We start from the raw sequence: 19,104 nt of genomic DNA, 5'->3' as shown, positions 1-19,104 counted from the left end.
AGGGGTAGAACACAGAGCTGATGGGGAGGAGGGACCTGAAGGGGGAAAGAGTCCCAAGAAGGGAAGGTGCTGGGAGGATGAGAAGCTGGATTGAGGTGGGAAGTGGGCTGAGAAGTTAGGAAAGCTGTGCTTTCAAGCAAGGGCCTGGGTGTGAGGGAGGGAAGGTGGCAGTGGGGCAGGACAGCAGGACTTCACCACACCTCTCCTTGTCCCCAGTGGCCCCTCCCCAGGGACCCGCTTTGCAGTGAGCTGCCGCACGCCCCATAAAGCTGTGAGGAAGTCCATCCCACCTCACCTCGTGTGAGTCTGGCTTCTAGCTCCATGGCCACCTCTGCCTGATGTCTCTGGGCCACAGGGACTGGCTCCTGGAGCCTCACAACCTATCATGGACCCTGAGCTGTTCCTGTGGTGACGCCACCTGTGTACAGCCCCATGGGTGGAAAAGTGCTGCTCATGCTTGGGAGCCAGTGGACGGTCTGACCAGTCAGTCAGTCATTTGACAAACGATGGAGGAGGCCCAGTGCCTGGGGCTCAAGGGTGAGACACATTTTATGGGCACAAGATGACTGTGCCTGATTATTCAATATGGCCATTTATTCACATAGTCTCATATCACCTCTCATGTAGAGCCTCAGGGATGCAGCGGCCCTGGGCTGCACCTCCACATGAAGGCCACGTTCTCTGAGCTCCTCAGTCACAGACCCCACTGGGGTCATGAAAACCTACCTTGGCTGATTAAGAGGAAGACTCACCAGACTAACAATAACTCATATACTCCCCACCTTCCTTGGATGTAGGACATAATCTCAAGTGTGAACTTCCTCATCTGTAAAATGGGAACAACTCCTGCTTCACAGGGTTGTGTTAATACACATAAGGAACCAGCACAGGGCCTGGCACAGAGTAAATAGCTGATAAATGTGAGCTTTAACTGTAATTATCCTGAAAACACGGCTAAAGGCAGAAGGCAAGGAGTTGCTTGGTGGCAGTGGTGGGGCCCGAAAATGGTCCATAACACAGCTTCTCAGATGGTGGCTTCCAAGAAACCTGTGAGAAATGCAGGCTCCCAGGCCCTGCCCAAAAGCTGCTGAATTCAAGATGAACAGGAGACTCTTCCACAGGCCCTCCAGGGGTTCTTTTTTTTTTTTTTTTTTGTCTTTTCGTCTTTTGTTGTTGCTATTTCTTGGGCCGGGGCCGCTCCCGCGGCATATGGAGGTTCCCAGGCTAGGGGTCGAATCGGAGCTGAGCCACCGGCCTACGCCAGAGCCACAGCAACGCGGGATCCGAGCCACGTCTGCAACCTACACCACAGCTCACGACAACGCCGGATCGTTAACCCACTGAGCAAGGGCAGGGACCGAACCCGCAACCTCATGTTTCCTAGTCGGATTCGTTAACCACTGCGCCACGACGGGAACTCCGCTCCAGGGGTTCTGACGGTGGCTTGCTGAAGAACCCCTGCCCTGCGGACTGCCTCTGGGTCTGACCCGTGTGTCCTCAGACCACCTGGACCACAGAGACAGGCTGCTCCATCTTCCTGACTTCTCACCTGGAAAGGCACCCGTGCTGCCCATTCCTTTGGGAGAAGTGTCCCAAGTCACCTGTTGGGAGGACATGTGTCGGGGACAGTGGGTGGCCCTGATGGACCCCATGTAAGTCTACTCCACAGCTTCCCCCATGGGAACCTGCTCAACAAGCCTGGCTCTGAAAGTAAAAGCCTGGTGCCTCAAGAGAAGGAACTAAGTCTACCACCTGATCACCTGCTGAGACTAGGAGGAGAACCTGTGCTTGGCCAGCTTTTGCTGAATTTAAAAAATTAAATGTGGAGTTCCTGTTGTGGCTCAGTGGTAATGAACCTGACTAGTATCCATGAGGATGCCAGTTCACTCCCTGGCCCCACTCAGTGGGTTAAAGGATCCAGCATTACCACGAGCTGTGGTGTAGGCGGCAGCTGCAGCTCCAATCTGACCCCTAGGCTGGGAACTTCCATATGTTGCATGTGTGGCCCTAAAAATAAATAAACAAATGTGAGGAATAAATACATCATGATGAGAAACATGCACCTGATACCCTGAAGGTGGACTTCTTTAAGAAAGTTGAACACAGGAGGAAAAGATCATTGTCCCTGTAAACTGACGGAGCCCCCCACGGTGGAAGCACAGTCAATAATGCCTCTTATCAAAGATGGGCTTCTGTGTGGATAACTTTCTCGGGACTTTGACTGAGTATCTGGAAACATCAACTAATTGATGGGAAGCACAGAATTACCACAAGGGACACTTATAGAGCCTGTTTATTGCATAACTAGCAGGCACAATTTCCAAAATGATTTTACAACGCTTAAAGGGTTGTACAATAATTACAGGAATAGAATGTACAACATACATGAAAAATAAGTACAGGATAGTGGGTGACATGGATAAAACACATCTGAATAAAAGGCATTTCATTTTTCCTATGCAGCATTTTCTTCTGTAAAACCAAGGTGACCTTCAACCGGGACAAGGAAAGAACAAAAACTCTGCTTGGGGAGCTCAGGGCTGCGGAGGACAGACCCACACCAGTCTCACTCTCGGCTCTGCAGCTTAAGTTGCTCGAGGAATCGGAGGACAGCTCCTGAGTTGTGCGTTTACAGTTCCAAAGGGTGAAATGCTATACTTGCTCTTTGGGCCCAATTCATTGTTCTTTGGCAAATAAGAACTATTTGCATTCCGAGGCAGGAGATGACTGGGGTTCAAGGAGCTCAGGGGTGGGACTGTCTTCCTCCTGGCAAGTGCCGGTTTCCTAAAGTGCACCCCCGCCCTCTTGGCTTCGCGGGGCATTTGAGAACACAGGGTCAAAAAAAGACATTACAGAACTCGGACACTAGTGCAAGGCTGTGGAACCCATGTGCAAAAAGGTGGTGAACAACTGTTCAGACAAGGTGCGATTTGCTGATGGGAACTGGGGACCTCTGACCCTGGCCTCTGGGGCCAAGGGAACTCATGGGGCACTTGATGAGAAGGACGACCTTCAGCCCGCCTGTCGCCGCATGTCCCTCCACCTGGGAACGTCTTTCCCGAGCTTTGGCACTGTGGGTTAACAGAGCGGACTTCTGTGGTTTCTCACAGCTGGAGATGCTTTGTTGGTCCCCACGTTCCCTGACCTTCCCTAGGGGCACAAAACAATGTCCTCCACTGCAGGTCCCAGCTTTCAAGGGAAGACACCGCTTCTCCCAGTGCAGGTGACTCATTATCCAGGGGCCCATCCTGCCCGGGAGGCTGCCCTGGCCCTTCTTGAGGAGCTGGAGCAGGTGAGGCAGGGGAGCAGGTGTCTGCAGGAATGAGGGACAGCTCACACATGCAGCATGCAGAAAAGTCTTGGCGCGGTGCTCGAACTTAAGGGAGAAGATGTCCATTGAGGAGGTGTCCCCTTGGCATCCAATAAGAGCGGGGCACTTAGGTTTGTGCAGACGAGTCCTGGAGATGTGGACCCTTTCCCCACACCACTCAGTGCAGCAGAACCTGGCGGAAGCAGCCACACACAGTGACCAGTAAACCAGATACCATGGTGGTGCTCTTCTCCCGACAGCCTTTGGTTATGCTACAAAGTGTGTGTGAATCAAACAGTTCTGGGAAAATACAGGCTAATCGGCATGTTTTTAGGCAACTTTCATTATTTTGACTTTTTCACCTGTGTGAATGAACACTCTGGAACAGAATATACCAGTGAAACAAGGCCTAACAGAAACTTAACCCGGGGAGGGCGGCCACATTACAGGTAAGGCTCAGAGGCCAACCCAGCTATCCCAGGGAAGCCAGACCCTCACATAATATAGTTTATGGGGTCCTGGGGCAGAACCGAGCTGGGGCACTAGAGGCCACAGCACACCCACAACGTGTGCTGTGGAAAGGTTTAGATTAGTCTCATTTATAAGTGGGGGGACGGCGCAAAAAATAGCTGATGTCTCCTGACAAATCAAAGCACTGGCGACCCCAGGCCCTTCACACGGCAGCCTGAGTGGAGTCGGGCAGCTGCTGTCCCCACGGATGTGCCGCAGGCTCCCCTCCCGTCCCCCGCCCCCTGACCTGGCTCGATGCACTCATCTGTCACTACCGCCTGGCCCCTCTGGTCCACACCCACACGAAACTACTACAACGAGCAAGGAAGAAATATGCTTTAGCTTTCAGAACAAGATAGCTCTTCTCAGTCACTTAAAAAGACAACCCCAGCATGTTCCAGAACTTAGACCCGCACTTTTTTGTGGCTTTGGGATAGCTGGTAGTCGGCTAGAGCAGTCTCTAAAGAACTCTTGAGAGGCGAGGTCTGATTGTGAAGTACCAGTGAGGTAACAGAGGAGAAACGAGTTCATATTGTAGGCATCTCACCTTGTGAGAAGTCCTTAAAGGGGGCAAGATATTGGAAGCAGGCCGTGGGAGAAGGCTTTCCGCGGCTATAGGAGCAACTGAGTCTGGGATGAGAAGTACACCACAATGTCATGGAGCAGATCGTGTCTTGTGTCACACAGTAATGGCAGTGCTATCTGTACAGGGTGGAACAAAATGAGTTATGCTGTGGGACTGAGGCTCCCCTTTGGCGCGTGTCTGGAATGAAAGGTCTGGCTTCCTGGGGTGAGGCCGAGTGCTGGCTCATGCGTGACAACATGGCCAAGGGACCCGACACAGAGGGTGAGTGCTTGCTGGATGCCGTGGAGACTTCTGGATGACAGTAAAAATGAGAGACAGGAGAGCAGGATAGAAAAATCAGATGAGAGAACACCTAATGTGATGAACAGTTAAAAGAAATGGAGCAAAGCCCTGTTTCCTTCCAAAAGAGACTGTTACAGTGTCTCTGCAGGAGAGGCTGGAAAATCTGCTTATTGCACAATGCTTGATAGGGAACAGACGATATGGATTTTTTTTTTTTCCTTTTTTTAACCCAACTCTCTCCAGAGAATGTTTCCCTAAAATTCCCACTTATAGTTTTAGCCAGAGGCAAGGAGCCTGAAGGCAAGGAAAAGTTCTAACCAACTTTTAACAATGAAGCTATACTTTTGAACATCTAGGATCAGCAACACGATGGTCATGGACAGCACAACAGAATATGTCAGAAAGTCAACGGGCAAACAGGCACAAAATAAGGCAAGTGGGTTAAATTAATAGTTGAAAATTTGTTAGAAAACATGCAAAAATAATACTGAGTTTTCTTTTAAAAAGTTTTAAACGTCATTAAATGTTTGTTTCTGTAAAAATCAGAAGAGTTCCATGTCTAAACTGGAAACCGGACTTGGAAAAGCCTAGAAAACAGAAGGGCCAGCCCCGCAGTTCAGTTGTTGTTCTCTTTGGTGGTGATGGTGACCAGCTGTTTGGCGGCCTTGGCGATGTCGTACGCACACTGGATGACCTGCTGCGTGACCAGCTGAATGTCCGTGGGCGGGCCTGGGTCCCCCGGGAGGGTCTTCTTGCACTCCGACTGGAGTCGGTAGGCACTGGATGTCAGTAAGCGGAGGGAAGTCCTCACCATGTCAGACTTGGGTTTCTAAACAGAAAAACACAGCCGTTCCTCATGAACTGTGGGGCAGGCACATCCGAGAGCAGGGACAGGCACTCTTCGGAAAACAACTCGAGCTGTTCCACAGTGACTGGCAGTTTTGTTGTGCACTTTGTCACTGGGGGTGCTGGGCATACTGAGAGCTTGGCAACAGAGAGCTTGGCAACCCACAGCATGGCGGATGCTGACGTTCTCTGACTCAAAGGTCAAAGCGCAAGCAGTGAAGTTAGCAGTGCACATTCAGGAGTGCTATTGTAGTTTTTGAAAAATATTCGGCCACTTGGGCGAAATATTCCTGATAAAATTTTATTCTATTAATGGTTTGTACTTTCTTGTCTTATTAAACCCAAACCAATACTCATGTAGAACAAAAATAATTCAAAGCCCTCTATGGCTGTATGTATATTTAAAACCCTCTGTGCTACAAAGAGATGAATATAATATAAAGGTCATAAAGAAATTTGCAATTCATTAAAATGGATTTGAACCAAGTTAGTAGGGAGTGACTTACTTTGGGGAATAATGCTGCCATTTCTGTAACAGCTACGTGTATCCTCTCTGAGCAGGGAATATAACTGCAAGAATATTGAAGAGGTTATTCAAAGGCAGTGAAAATAATTCAGAGACAAAGAATACTCAGGCAAGAATAGAAGAGGTCCATTTACATTCCCATAATAAAGGGGCTGAGGTTGTGGCCAGCCTGCTATGGATCCCACACCAATGGGAGGCACTTGGTGATGATGCAGGGCCCCCAACCTTTCTTGGTTTTTTTGTCTGTTTGTTTTCTTTTTTGGCTGCTCCGTGGCATATGGAGTTCCCAGGCCAGGGATCAGATCTGAGCTGTAGTTGTGACCTACGTCACAGGTACGGCAACACCAGATCCTTAACCCCTTGTGTTGGGCTGAGGATCGAACCTGTGTCTCAGTACTCCAGAGACATCATTCCCATTGCACCACAGCGGGAACTCCCCCCTATCCTTTCTTGAAAGTTCATTCAATCGGATGAAAACAGTCTCCAGGTATGAATGAAGGTGATATACACTACTAGCCAGGTGGAGCTATCAAACAATATGTAAAGATAGCCACACTGCTTCAAAGCAGTCATTCAACTACCATGTGTTTCATTCTCCTAATTTTTTTTTTTTTTTTTTTTTTTCTGCACGCAAGGCATCTGGAAGTTCCCAGGTCAGGGATCAAATCTGAGCTACAGTTTCGACCTATACCACAGCTATGGCCAAGCTGGATCCTAAAACCCACTGTGCTGGGCTGGGGATAGAACTGGCACCGTCAAAGAGATAAGCCAGATCATCAACCCACTGTATCACAGCGGTAACTCCTATCTTGCTAACTTTTTTTTTTTTTTTTTTTTTTTTGTCCTTTGTCCTTTTTTAGGGCCGCACCCACGGCATATGGAGGTTCCCAGGATAGGGGTCCAATTGGAGCTGTAGCCACCAGCCTATGCCACTGCCACAGCAACGCCAGATCCGAGCCGCATCTGCGACCTACACCACAGCTCATGGCAACATTGGATCCTTAACCCACTAAGCAAGGCCAGGGATCAAACCTGCAATCTCATCATTCCTAGCCGGATTTGTTTCTGCTGTGCCACAACGGGAACTCCATCTTGCTAACTTCTTGAAAGAGAAACAAGGACTTCCATGCAAGAAGCCACAGAAATTAAAAAGGACTGAAAAAATTCCTTAAAATCAGGCACAGAGTCCACATCTCAGCATCCACATGATTTTTAACCAACAGGCGCTTTTAAATGACTGCCATTCAATGCATCTGAATTGTTGGGGGAGTAAAAAACTTTATTTTGGAAAGAGGAAACACTGAAGTCAGCTTCAAACACTTGTTCAGACACTTGTCCACTTTCTCGTGAAGCTGCCATGACCTAACTTGTAATAAAGTGCTCTGAGCACACTCAGCAACTTCTCTGCTCATTGACAGACCCTGAGACAAAGTACATTAAGCCTCTCTTCTAGGCCACCTGGCCTCCTACAGGCCCCTGAGATGCGAGTATGGGAGCAGAGGCTTTAGGAGCACTGGCTGCCTAGCCAGGCCCCGTTCCCTGTGCTCTGCAGAGGCTCACATAGTCCTCCTAAGAGCCATTTCTCCAAAGAGGAAGTCGAGGCCTAGAGAGGCAGAGAACTTGCCCAAGGCCCCACAGCTGGTGAGAGGGCTGAGCTCAACCCTGGCTGTCCAGCACTCGAGCTGGGGACCTTCACTGCCACACCCAGGCCTGTCCTGGGCACCAGAGAGGCAACAGGTTCACATGGTCATGGCAAGCCTCCTTCCCCCGATGACTGGTGATTCTGACTTCTTAGGTGATGAGCACAAGGAAGCACAGAAACTCTCGTTTCATCTGGATTCTTATTCTTAGTATTGTGACAAGCAACATATGGGGCTCCTTTCTTGCACCTTAAAAAGGTTAAGCTTCTGTTACAAGGTGCAGAGACAAAGACAAACTGAAGATGAAGATGGTATTAAGTGACAGTCCTGAGCTACCACACTGACCCCAGGCCTGGGTTTTGTTCCTGTGGGTTTTGGACCCACAGAGCCCAGGAGGGAAACAGGAAAAGCACCTTCAGAGCTTATTTTCAGCAAGCAGGAAATACAGTGTGAAAATGAAGGTTGGGTTTTACCCAAGAACCCACATGGCTGTGTATAATTTCCCTTCTAAGATACAGAACCCAATGCTGTTGTCTATCCTAGAACTGAAAGCTCTCACGTAATGTTCTTCCTCCATTTCTTAGGTCATGAAGTTGGCTTCGGCTTGAAGACTGTCAATAAACAACCTCTGTACTTCATCTTTGTAAGAAGTCAAATCTAGAGTCAAAACTATTTTAATTAAGACTAGTTACATTTTATTTTTTTATTTTTTTTGTTTTTAGGGCTATACTCTCAGCATATGAAGGTTCCCAAACTAGGGGTCCATTTGGAGCTATAGCTGCCAGCCTACACCACAGCAACAGCAACATGGGATCTGAGCCATGTTTGTGACCTACACCACAGCTCAAAGCAACGCTGGATCCTTAACCCACTGAGAGAGGCCAGGGATCAAACTCGCATCCTCATGGATCTTAGGTTCATTAACCGTTGAGCCATGACTGGAACTCCAAGACTGCCTACATTTTATTCATTTAAAAAATGTTTTTTATTTTTTGCTTTTTAGGGCCATACCTGCAGCATATGGGGGTTCCCAGGCTAGGGGTCAAATCAGAGCTATTGCTGCCGGCCTATGCCACAGCCACAGCAACATAAGATCAGAGCCTCGTCTTCGACCTATATCACAGCTCATGGCAATGCTGAATCCTTAACCCACTGAGCAAGGCCAGGGATTGAACCTGCAACCTCATGGTTCCTAGTCGGATTCATTTCCTCTGTGCCATGACAGGAACGCCAAGACTGCCTAAATTTTAATTAAATTATTACATCTCAAGAAAATGGTTTGAATTATTTTTATTTATTTATTTATTTATTTTTTGTCTTTTTGCCTTTTCTAGGGCCGCTCCCATGGCGTATGGAGGTTCCCAGGCTAGGGGTCGAATTGGAACTGTACCAACCGGCCTATGCCAGAGCCACAGCAACTTGGGATCCGAGCTGAATCTGCAACCTACACCACTGCTCACAGCAACGCTGGATCCTTAACCCACTGAGCAAGGTCAGGGATCGAACGTGCCACCTCATAGTTCCTAGTCAGATTCATTAACCACTGCGCCACGATGGGAATTCCGAAAATGGTTTGAATTATATCAAAATGTCTTCAAATGGGAATTCGTGTCTTTTACCTTTGTAAGCAGTTAGAACCATACACCACAAAATAACAAAAATGCCAATGCATAAGTAGTTATCTAACTTACAAATATGAAGGGCTAACAACCCATCTGGTGACACAGACCCTCAGACAAAGGCCATGTCCACAGCAACCGCTGCCTTAGGCACACGTGCTTCTTGAACCAATATGTTGATATCACGTTGACTACAGACCACCCCTAAAAGCTTGCCGTTTTGCTGGTTATGGTTTTCATTTTGATCCAGAAATATTATTCACCCTTTCCTCCTGCTATATAGAGAAGACATTTTTCCTAAGGACATCTCTCAAAAACTCACTAGGTATGAAATATTTTAGGAAGTCCTCAATAAGCCACAAAGGAAAGCACATGCTGATGAATGACAAAGTCCTCCTGCTCTACTAGAGGGAGTTCACGTTCACAACTTCAAATTGTTACCTTTCCTCAAAAATGCTTTTGTGCAAAACTGTGTGGTTGTGTGTGTGAGAGAGAGAGATAGACAGGGCTGGAGGCTGAGGGCATGGGGTGGGGAAAGAGAGAGAGCAAGAGAGAGCGTGCGTGTGAGAGAGGGAGGGCTGGAGGCTAAGGGCATGGGACCAGGCTGAGGAAGGGTCAGGGGCACAGCCCAGGGGACCAGGACCAAGTCTGAGCATGCCTGAATGGGCTACTGCTCCACTTAGTATGAGCACCAGCAGTGGATCAACAAGAGAAGAAAACAAGAGGAAAGGCATGGATATAATTAGGAAAAGGCAAGGTTATAAATGAAAGGGTCTCAGATATGCAAGGAACTCGAGATTTTAACAGAACACTGAACAACTTATAAAATATAAATTCTCTAGGCCAATTCTAGTCTAAACCAGAAGAGTGAGCTGATGATTAAAATCTGTGTACCTTTCTCTTACGGTCTTAAAGAAATAAATGGATTTGTACATCTTAAAAAAAAAAAAAAAACCTCAAGTTGTACCAAGCACCATACTGTGATCTATGAAGCCACAAACAGCCCCAGGGCAGATATTTATATTTTTGACAACTATCAGAGAGCAAAATAATGTCAGCATATTTTTGTTGTTGCTGTTTGAAATATGAGCAGGGAGCTTCTAAGCCTGGGGAAATGAGAAGTGAAGCATGTTTTTCAACGGCGAGAAAGCCCAGGGAAGGAGTTCACCCGTATCACGGTTCCTTGAAAGACTACTTGGGAACTGGAGTTCCCATCGTGGCTCGGCGGTAATGGAACCTGACTAGCATCCAAGAGGATGCAGGTTTGATCCCTGGCCTCACTCAGCAGGGTCAAGGATCCGGTGTTTGCCATGACCTGTGGTGTAGGTTGCAGACATGACTTGGATCCCGAATTGCTGTGGCTGCGGTATAAGCCGGCAGCTACAGCTCTGATTCGATGCCCAGCCTGGGAAATTCCACATGCTGTGAGTGCAGCCCTAAAAAATAAATAAATAAATAAATAAATAAATAAATAAATAAATGAAAAAGACTACTTGGGAAGGTGTGATAATGACGGCGCAAGGCTACAGTGCTGAGCAAAGGAACTCCACACCTGTATTGATGGGCATGAGACAGAGGATGGCGGGGGAAGCGGGGAGATAAACAGCTATATAATTTCTGTGGAAGGAGACTGAGAAATTATGTAGGTTCCTCTTTTTCTCTGAGGATCCTCCAGCAGTTCATCCACAAAGACTATCTCTGCTCCTTCAATAAATACTAACAATTCCTCTCTACTGAGTGGGAAATGATACTGGGAGAAGTCTTTACACAGCAAAAAGGAAAAGGGCAGAAAATGGGGAGGTAAGCACAGCAGTGCCAGGGACACAGACAATGCAAAAGGCACTGGTGCTTCTTTTCTGTGGAGGGGAACAGAGGGAAAAGAAGGAGCAGTAGGTAATGTGTTCCTTGAACAACTTTTGTTTGTGCAAAGGTGTAAAGACAAGATCTTCACTGAAGCTCTGAACTTTCCAAACCTAATGAAAAAAAATGAGACTGTTCTTGGGTTTTGATCAAGTTCTTCCACTTTCATCATCAACTCAGTGGGATGGTGTTAAACATTGAGTCATGACTGTATCTAGAGCAGGCCAGCCATGTGAAACTAGGATGCTACCCAGAACAGCTAACAACTTCCTTCTCAGAGAGTTCACCATCAGAGAACAAAGGGGCGAGTTAGAAGGAGGGCCAGGGCCTTCTCTGCAGTAAGAAAGATCAGCTCTCATTTGTAGACCACTTGCTTAGATGCACACACAAATGCACACAATGAGGGACACAGTAAGAAATCAGACTGCTTTCAGAATACCTTCTATAGTAGCAAACTTCTCCTCAGCTAAGGAGACCACAGGGAACAGTGTGGCCGGGAGAATCTGTTGCCAGTTTTGAGGCAGCTTCCTTCATCTCAAGAACTGGAAATGTCACTACCCCAAATACGCTGCAATTCTATTTCTAGAGGCACTTACATGCAGAGCACATCATAAGATGAAAGATTGAAATACTATGTTAAAAAAAAAATTTACAAATTTGTTCTTTAGCCTGTGACATAAACTTGAAAATTTCAACAATTTTACAGTTAGCAAAGTGAACAACAACAATAAAAGCATTCATAACTGGAGCAGCAGGTCTCCTCCAGAGCACGTGTATACATCCTGCCAGGCAGGATTTTCAAGCCCCCTTACCTGTCATGCTTATTCTCTTGGGCTGCTCTTAGGAGCTCCTGTATGTTTTTGGTAATCTGTTCAGTCTTGCGGATGACATCTTCAGTGCTGGGGAGGACGGGGCTCGGGGCTGCAGGGGGCTCTGTTGTGTCTGGACCAGAGCCATCACTGTGCCACACCATACTCCTTTGCCTTCCCTTTCTGCTGGACCTGTGAGCATCGAAGTGGTTAAATGTGACAGGTGCTTGGTTGGTGCCTCTCTGCTTCTAGGAGCCACTGCCTGTGCATCTGCTGAAGGCACAAGCGGGCTGCTTTCGTGGTTTCCTTTATCCTGTCTGGCAGGAGGCTTGGGGTAGGGCTGGTTCAGCACCAGGCAGCCACAGCTCACAGGGAGGCTGCCTCGCCCTCTCACGGGTCTGGACATGATGGCCTTCGTGGGACAGGAGAAGATGGGAAAGCTAGGGAATGACCTGAACAGGGAGGGTGTTGTTACAAAGCCACCCCAATCGAGCCGATTCCTTCAAATGCAGGGTAATTTAACACTGACTTGAAAATGAAGTGAAGAACTGACTTAGGTGCATTACAGAGACTCAGAATAAGTATAACCCGCTGGTGGAAGAAAAAAAGGCCCCTGTGGCAACAATGTGAGGTGAGAAGAGGTGTGAACTATGAACTTAGGCCGTGACATCTGAAGACCTTATGGGTCTGAAAACAGAGAAGTGGATGCAGGTGGTGAACCTCGCCTCCTGACCACACTGCTAGGTCTCTGGTTTGAGAGCCCAGCCCCAGGGCATTCCTCCTGCAGATGTACCCCATGTCATCCAGGTCCCTGTCGTTGGGAGTGTTGTCATAGTCACTTTCAGGTGTGCTGTTCTGCTTCTCCAGCCTGGATGCCTACAAGACAAAAGGCAACCCCATTAATTCAGAGCACCAGATGTGTTTTGGGTGCCTTCCCAGGAATCATTTACCTGTCAGGCTATGTGGCCTTCATGGCCCAGATCTCATCTGAGACAGAAGCCAATGCTTCATGGAAAATTTAGTTAAAAGACAAACACTGGGTCCAGAAATGATTTCTCTCCTTCTCTGCCCTGTTTTCTTCTTAGCTCCGTGGCTGCTCCATATGCAGATCCCCGGCATAAACTAACACAGACACGTAAGGATGCTCACCTTTTGTTCTCTAAGGAGTATGGAGAGTAACTATCATATGATGGGACCCACTTAAAAAGCAAACTCGGGAGTTCCCATCGTGGCTCAGTGGTTAACGAACCCGACTAGTATCCATGAGGATGTGGGTTCGATCCCTGGCCTTGCTCAGGGGGTTAAGGATCCAGCGTTGCTGTGAGCTGTGGTATAGGTTGTAGACACAACTCGGATCCTGTGTTGCTGTGGTGTAGACAGGCAGCTATAGGTCTGATTTGACCCCTAGCCTGGGAACCTCCATATGCCATGGGGCAGCCCTAAAAAAAGACAAAAAGAAAAAAAAAAAAAAAAAAAAGCAAACACGCCAGCACATATATCAATAGACTGTCAGTGCTGGGAACCTGCAGATTAGATAGTCTAATGCCAGGTGGGAAAATGAAGGGCCAAAAAAGCTGGGGGTCAGCCGCAAGGCCAAAGAGTCAGTCGAAAACCAGGACCAAGAACCTTCTTGTCCCTCTACATCCAACACTCCACACCTGGGGCCCTGAGGACCCACTGCTCACAACATGGTAGCTCAGAGATGGCTTGTGTAAGCCGCACAAGGAAACCAGAACCCAGTCATCTATTGCCATGTGTTGTTTGTGAACCAAAATGGATTAACCCAGTGTGATGCTTGGTTTCCAGCCACTATTATCTGTCTCCCTAAACAGCTATCCCTTAAAATATAAAGAAATGGTACAACTGCGGAGATTTAAAAAATGGGATGAAGGAATCCCATAACTCTTTTGAACAAATGGCAGCACTGCTAAGTTTGGAGCCTTCCAGGGTGATAACATTTGAAGGGGACCACATTCCTTTAATGGGGACCATGTTAATTCTGCAGTCTTTAATAAAAGTGATTTTCCCACAGTATTTATTTTATCCACAGTGCTTGAGAATTTCTTCATGTGAACAGAAATCAGTGGAAGGTGATTTAAAATTGAAACTGATTACAACTTGCAAAACACAAACATGAGGTATTTCCAGCCTTACGCCTTGAATTTAATCCAAGTTAATCAAAACATGTGACTAAAGAATTTTATTGATGTTGTAATAAAATGTGGCTAAAGATACAGCTGTAAAGGTAGAGGGCTTTGTTTAAACATTGTAGCTTCATCCAAAAGAATGGCTCCCTTGGAGTAAGTCAGATAAGAAAGTCTACGTCAAGTTTAATTTGCTCCTCACTGGTAGTGCTGCCAGGCCTTCTGGCTGCCCTAAGCAGGCAGGTGGCCGGCCCCGAGATGGGGAAGTCTCCTAACTCACACCACACTGTGCTTACTATCCCCATGGCCTCGCTCTCTCTCCTCTCCCAGGATGAATGCTCCTCCACCTGTTGAGGTCTTTCTCTTTTCCCCTCAAAGCTCTATTTGGTTCCAGCCACTCTCACATAAGACACCCGCACTGGGATCCTAAAAATTCAAAATAGGAGTTCATACTGTAACTGCTCAAATTCACCTGGCAAATGATTAAAGTGTGGAATTGGGGAGTTCCCAGGTGGTCTAGTGGTTAAGGACTTGGCGTTGTCACTGCTGTGGCTCAGATTCAATTCCTGGCCAGGAAACTTCCATGAGCTATGGACTGACCAAAAAAAAAGAAAAAAAAAGTGCTGGCCTGGAGCTATACAGAGAGTCTGTAAAGCTATGTCCTGTAAAAACTACTACCACATTGAAGATCCCTTTGTTTAGATCTCCTACCAGCAAGCAGTTCTGCTTCACTTGCTGCTTTTGATTTGCCTTTTTGAATAAATCAATGAGTTACTAGTTACTGGATGTCTAGATGGAAGACCAAAGGCAGGCACTGTATCCACCGCAGAGAACAGTGAAACCAGGATCTTTCAGGGATGATCTCAAACAAAACAAAACAAAACAAAACTCTTCTTACCTTTCACAGAGAATATGTGATTAAGCTTTAAATTTATTTTCCTTCAGTTTTTGTACACACACAAAGTATAAAATGGAAGGTAAAAAACTTACATTTAAATAATTATTCTGGAAAATTTGTCTAGAGCTGCTCCAGTGGGAAAAGCTAGAAAATAGATTTAAACTCATATAGCTTATAAAAGCACTCAAGGAGTTCTTGCTGTGGCACAACAGGATCAGCAGTGTCTCCAGAGTGTGGGGACACAGGATTGATCCCGGGCCTGGCACAGTGGATTAAGGATCTGGCATTGCCACAGCTGCAGCACGGCAGCTCAGATCTGACCCCTGACCTGGGAATTCCATATGCCACAAGGTGGACCAAAAAAAAAAAAAAAAAGTACTCAGGAAATGTTTCTGAAGTACAGAAAACAAAACATAGCAATAACCATCCAGGAAATCAGTTACTTACATTAAATCCTTCATCAATGTCAACAAAAGCGTATTTCAGGGTTTCAGATTAGCCAGAATTTTATGAAAATTATTGTAAACATGCAGAACTAAGACATGTTAGTTAAAAGTGCTGCTCTCTCAAAGCTGTTAATAGAGAAGTTACTTTATAGCTGGTGCTGGTTCCCTTTATTTAACAGATTTGTAGTTTTCTCTGAAGATAGACACACCATGAAAACCTAAACTCACAGTGAAGCTGTCAGGAGCAATCAGGACCATCAGTTTAAATTGACTCGTATAAAATGATGTATCAGCAAACATTTCTTGCAATAATTTCTCAAAACTACCAAAAAACTTTTAACATTTTCCCAGTGGACAAAAGAGGTTTCCATGACTCTTTGACTCTTATTAACAAAATTTCAAGAGATATTTCTATTGAACGGTCTTTTAGTTTAAGTGAAATATTGTAATAAAAACACTGCAGTTCAATTTCAGAACTGCCCAGAAGATAGTAGCATATGTCAAGGGCTCTTCTTAGTAGACTACCTCAAAAGTGCAGAAAAGAACCCTCAAGCCTTATGGCTTGATGAGCCATAAGGCACTGGCAGCATGAAAGAAGATTCATCTATCATTCCTTCCAATGTGGAAAGAATGGACAAAGGCCCAGTGCAGATCCCACCTTGTCTGTAAAGGAAGTCCTTCACCCACAGCACCCCCGTCTCCTCTCACCTTAGTTACACTACCCTTCCAGTAAAAAGTGGGGGAGCCAGGACCTGGACACAGATCTTCAAAGCCTGTGCCCTTCCATGACTGGCCCAGACTGCCGTTCGTGTACTCTTCATACATGAAAGTACTTTGTAAACTGACAGTGCTTTGGGGAGCAGGGATGTCACCTGGAGTCCTTGGGAGTCTTTAACTGACTTACCAGAAAGAAGGCTGGGCATGGAGGAGGTGCTGGATAAATACTTTTTGCCTGGCTACTCTAAAAGGAGCTTATTTACCTGGATGCTGTACTGTTACTGGGAAGGTAAATTATACATCAGTGAGCTGGACTTGGCCAACTAACGAAGTGAATGGCTTCGTACTAAAAGCTGCCTACACCTCCAATGCCGCTGCATGCTGCAAAATCTTGGTTTTGTCAAGTTGCCGACATAAAATATGTCAACGGTTAAAAAAAAGAAAAAAAGCACTGTGTCTCAGTGTTTCCGTTCGTATACGAGCTCTCTGAACAAACTAGATTTTCTCTATTACATTTAACCAGCAGCCAGCTAATTTTCTGATTGTTTAAGAAGGCAGTATGCTCAGAATAAATGTTAAAGGGGTTAAACATCACGTGCAACTGAGCAATGTGGAGTTAGATGTGTGTGAGGGACCGTGTGCACGTGCGTGTATGTGCACGCCGCTAGACAGTGTGACACCAGGAGGGAAGCGCTGCCTCATGCAGGACAGAGGGCAGTTAGTGAGGGCCAGGGGGGCCAGGGGGCTGGGAGAAGCACAAAGCCCCAGGCGCACGGCCCCTCCTCCAGAGAGCAGACCATTCAGAGTGTACTTAACCCTTCGGGCACTCTCGTCCCTGGACCAGGAAAGTGTGGAGGGGAAGGAAGGCAGAGATGAAGAGGAGGTCACAAGCGCACTCCTCCCGATCTGGAAGGGGAAAAAGAAACACAGTGGGGAAAACACAAAACCAACAAAAAAACCCTAGCACCTACCCTGGCTTTGGCCCAGGTTTCCCAGTAAAAAGATCCCACAAAGCAACTCACTATGTGAGATCAGCGCTGAAACTTCCACGCTTGCCAACGGCAGGTCCCCAGAGATATTTAATCCTGAGTGAAATGCCTCTCAGAGATTACTCGGAATTTGTGAGGCTACTTTTCTATGAGGGAGAAAACAATGCCTAGCATAATTTGTCAAATTTGCCAGTCATTTTTGTTTGTTTGTTTGTTTTTTTAATGGACAGCCTTAAATGAATATCTGTGTTTTAATCAGGACAGAATGTATGAAATGAAAAACTATACAAATGATTTAAAGTTGGTATGTGCTATTAATCTACTCTTTAGTACAAACAATAGAACTTTTGTAATAATATGACATTCTTACATTCTAAATGTTTCTAAAACAAAAAAAGTACACTGTGAAAATTGACAAAGTAGCTGTTCTTAAATTTTGTTTTTAGTTATACAAAAATAATATTCTTAACTTCGTTCAATGGCATTCGCATTACACCAAATGTAACAAATCAATTGACTTAGAATGTTTAGCGGAAACAAAAAGTTGAAGTCGTGGATTCCCAATTACAATTTAACAACACTGTAATTTTACCACACCAAAGCCTAACAAAATTAAACTAGGGTTTCATTTACTAGACGATATCCTTTACTTTGTATTTACTTTGAGAATTTTTTTGAAATTCCTATAAAAGTAGACTGAAGAACATCTCGGACATTCAAAAAAATAAATATTACTCTGAAAAAAACATCACGTAGGTTGACATTTTGTCAAAACATAGGTTCTTAAAATAAATTAATCCAAAAGAAAGTATTTGAAAATCTTGCAACACAATACTTAATCCACTGTAAAATAAGAGTGTTAGCAGCCTATTACAGAACGCAATCTTTCAAATGCAATGCTTTTAAAATTGATGCTGAGTTTTTACATCTCATTCTTACAAAATGGAAAAGCAACACTTTCTCTAGGCAGGGGAGGAGGGGGACAAGGCAGCTAAGCAGACACACTGACCACAAGTGCAGGGGCTGCGGGGGCCCGGAGGCTTCCAGACCAGGCCTGCGTGCCCAGACCGCTGACACCATCCACTCCACTGGGAGGAGCAGGAAAGGCACCTGGAATTCTAAGGGCTCCTGTCTGTAATGGGCACATACCCATCCACCTCAAAGATGGCACTTAACTTCTGCTGGTAACCTTTACAATTTTTATTTTTGTTAATGGGGAAGGAAGCTTGTTACCAAAAAAGTTCTAAAAGTGGCTGACTGGGAAAGATACTATGGATACAGGGGAGAAAAACTGGGAGAAGGGCTGAGCCAGAGCCAGGATCCCCCAGGGTGGTTGTGGCTCTGAGTGCTTGTGGGAACACCGCAAGCACCTGGCGACATGTTAATACAGCAAACACAAGGAAGACTCTTGCAGCCCAATTTAGCAAAGCAGAGACTGGGGACCTGCAGGTTCAGAAGAGGGAAGGCAGGAGTCAGGCTGGACAGAGTGAAGAGCAGAAGCGCCAGTGGTGTTACTTACGTGCGAGGGGAAGGGCTGGAGCCTCGTCCTGCTCTCTTCGGGGTGGTTCACTTCTCCCATTGGGAGATATGGTTTCTGACCTGATCCCGTCTCGTACATGGACATGGGCCTACTGCCCCGGGCAGACGGACGTCGCTTTAAGGAAGAGTGGTTGGAAGTGTCTGTGTACTCAGAACCCGTTTGCACCTGATATATATTGGTTGTGGCCTGTTTCCTGAGGTTCGAATTTTCACTCTGGAGTGTTTGAAGCTGAAAGAAATGTTTGGCAGTGGGACTGTGTTTTTCTATAGCAAGCAGAAAAAGCAAACATTAAGTAAATGCACACAACTACCTGCTCTAACAATAAGAACAATAATAGCTCGCTGGGTTGAAAGTCAAAGGCAACTACACACAAAAACTCTTC

The 19,104-nt window shown here is 46.2% G+C and overlaps 1 protein-coding gene and 1 long non-coding RNA gene across 23 annotated transcripts in view; both read right to left on the bottom strand.

Moving 5' to 3' along the window:
- Window positions 1–2,275: 2,275 nt before the first annotated feature.
- The window catches only part of GIT2 (GIT ArfGAP 2), a 55,889-nt gene continuing 39,060 nt past the window's right edge, over window positions 2,276–19,104 (bottom strand). For 6 of the 22 annotated variants that reach the window (XM_005670718.4, XM_013982953.3, XM_013982954.3 and 3 more), the window contains 6 exons: window positions 18,702–18,950; window positions 17,010–17,099; window positions 12,782–12,864; window positions 11,992–12,180; window positions 6,041–6,104; window positions 2,276–5,517 (listed from right to left, as the gene is read on the bottom strand). In XM_005670718.4, the coding sequence (XP_005670775.1) occupies window positions 5,305–5,517; window positions 6,041–6,104; window positions 11,992–12,180; window positions 12,782–12,864; window positions 17,010–17,099; window positions 18,702–18,950 (888 nt within the window). In that variant the 3' untranslated portion in view covers window positions 2,276–5,304. Of the gene's footprint in view, window positions 5,518–6,040; window positions 6,105–11,991; window positions 12,181–12,781; window positions 13,398–14,760; window positions 17,100–18,701; window positions 18,951–19,104 lie in introns of all 22 variants that reach the window. The other 16 variants (XM_003483438.5, XM_021073774.2, XM_003483442.5 and 13 more) reach the window with 7 other exon arrangements.
- LOC146396610 (uncharacterized) lies at window positions 7,319–11,037 on the bottom strand. Its single transcript, XR_014826986.1, has 3 exons — window positions 10,813–11,037; window positions 9,161–10,513; window positions 7,319–8,836 (listed from the first exon to the last, which is right to left on the bottom strand). It is a non-coding gene; the product is annotated as an uncharacterized LOC146396610 (long non-coding RNA).

The sequence above is a fragment of the Sus scrofa genome, chromosome 14, assembly GCF_054392235.1.
Source record: "Sus scrofa isolate SSC_HxYL_T2T_F1_AM1 chromosome 14, Sscrofa_HxYL_maternal_Yorkshire_Landrace_v2.0, whole genome shotgun sequence".
Lineage (NCBI taxonomy): Eukaryota > Metazoa > Chordata > Mammalia > Artiodactyla > Suidae > Sus > Sus scrofa.
Note: the sequence above shows the minus strand (reverse complement) of the source record. Positions and strands in the feature narration are given on the sequence as shown.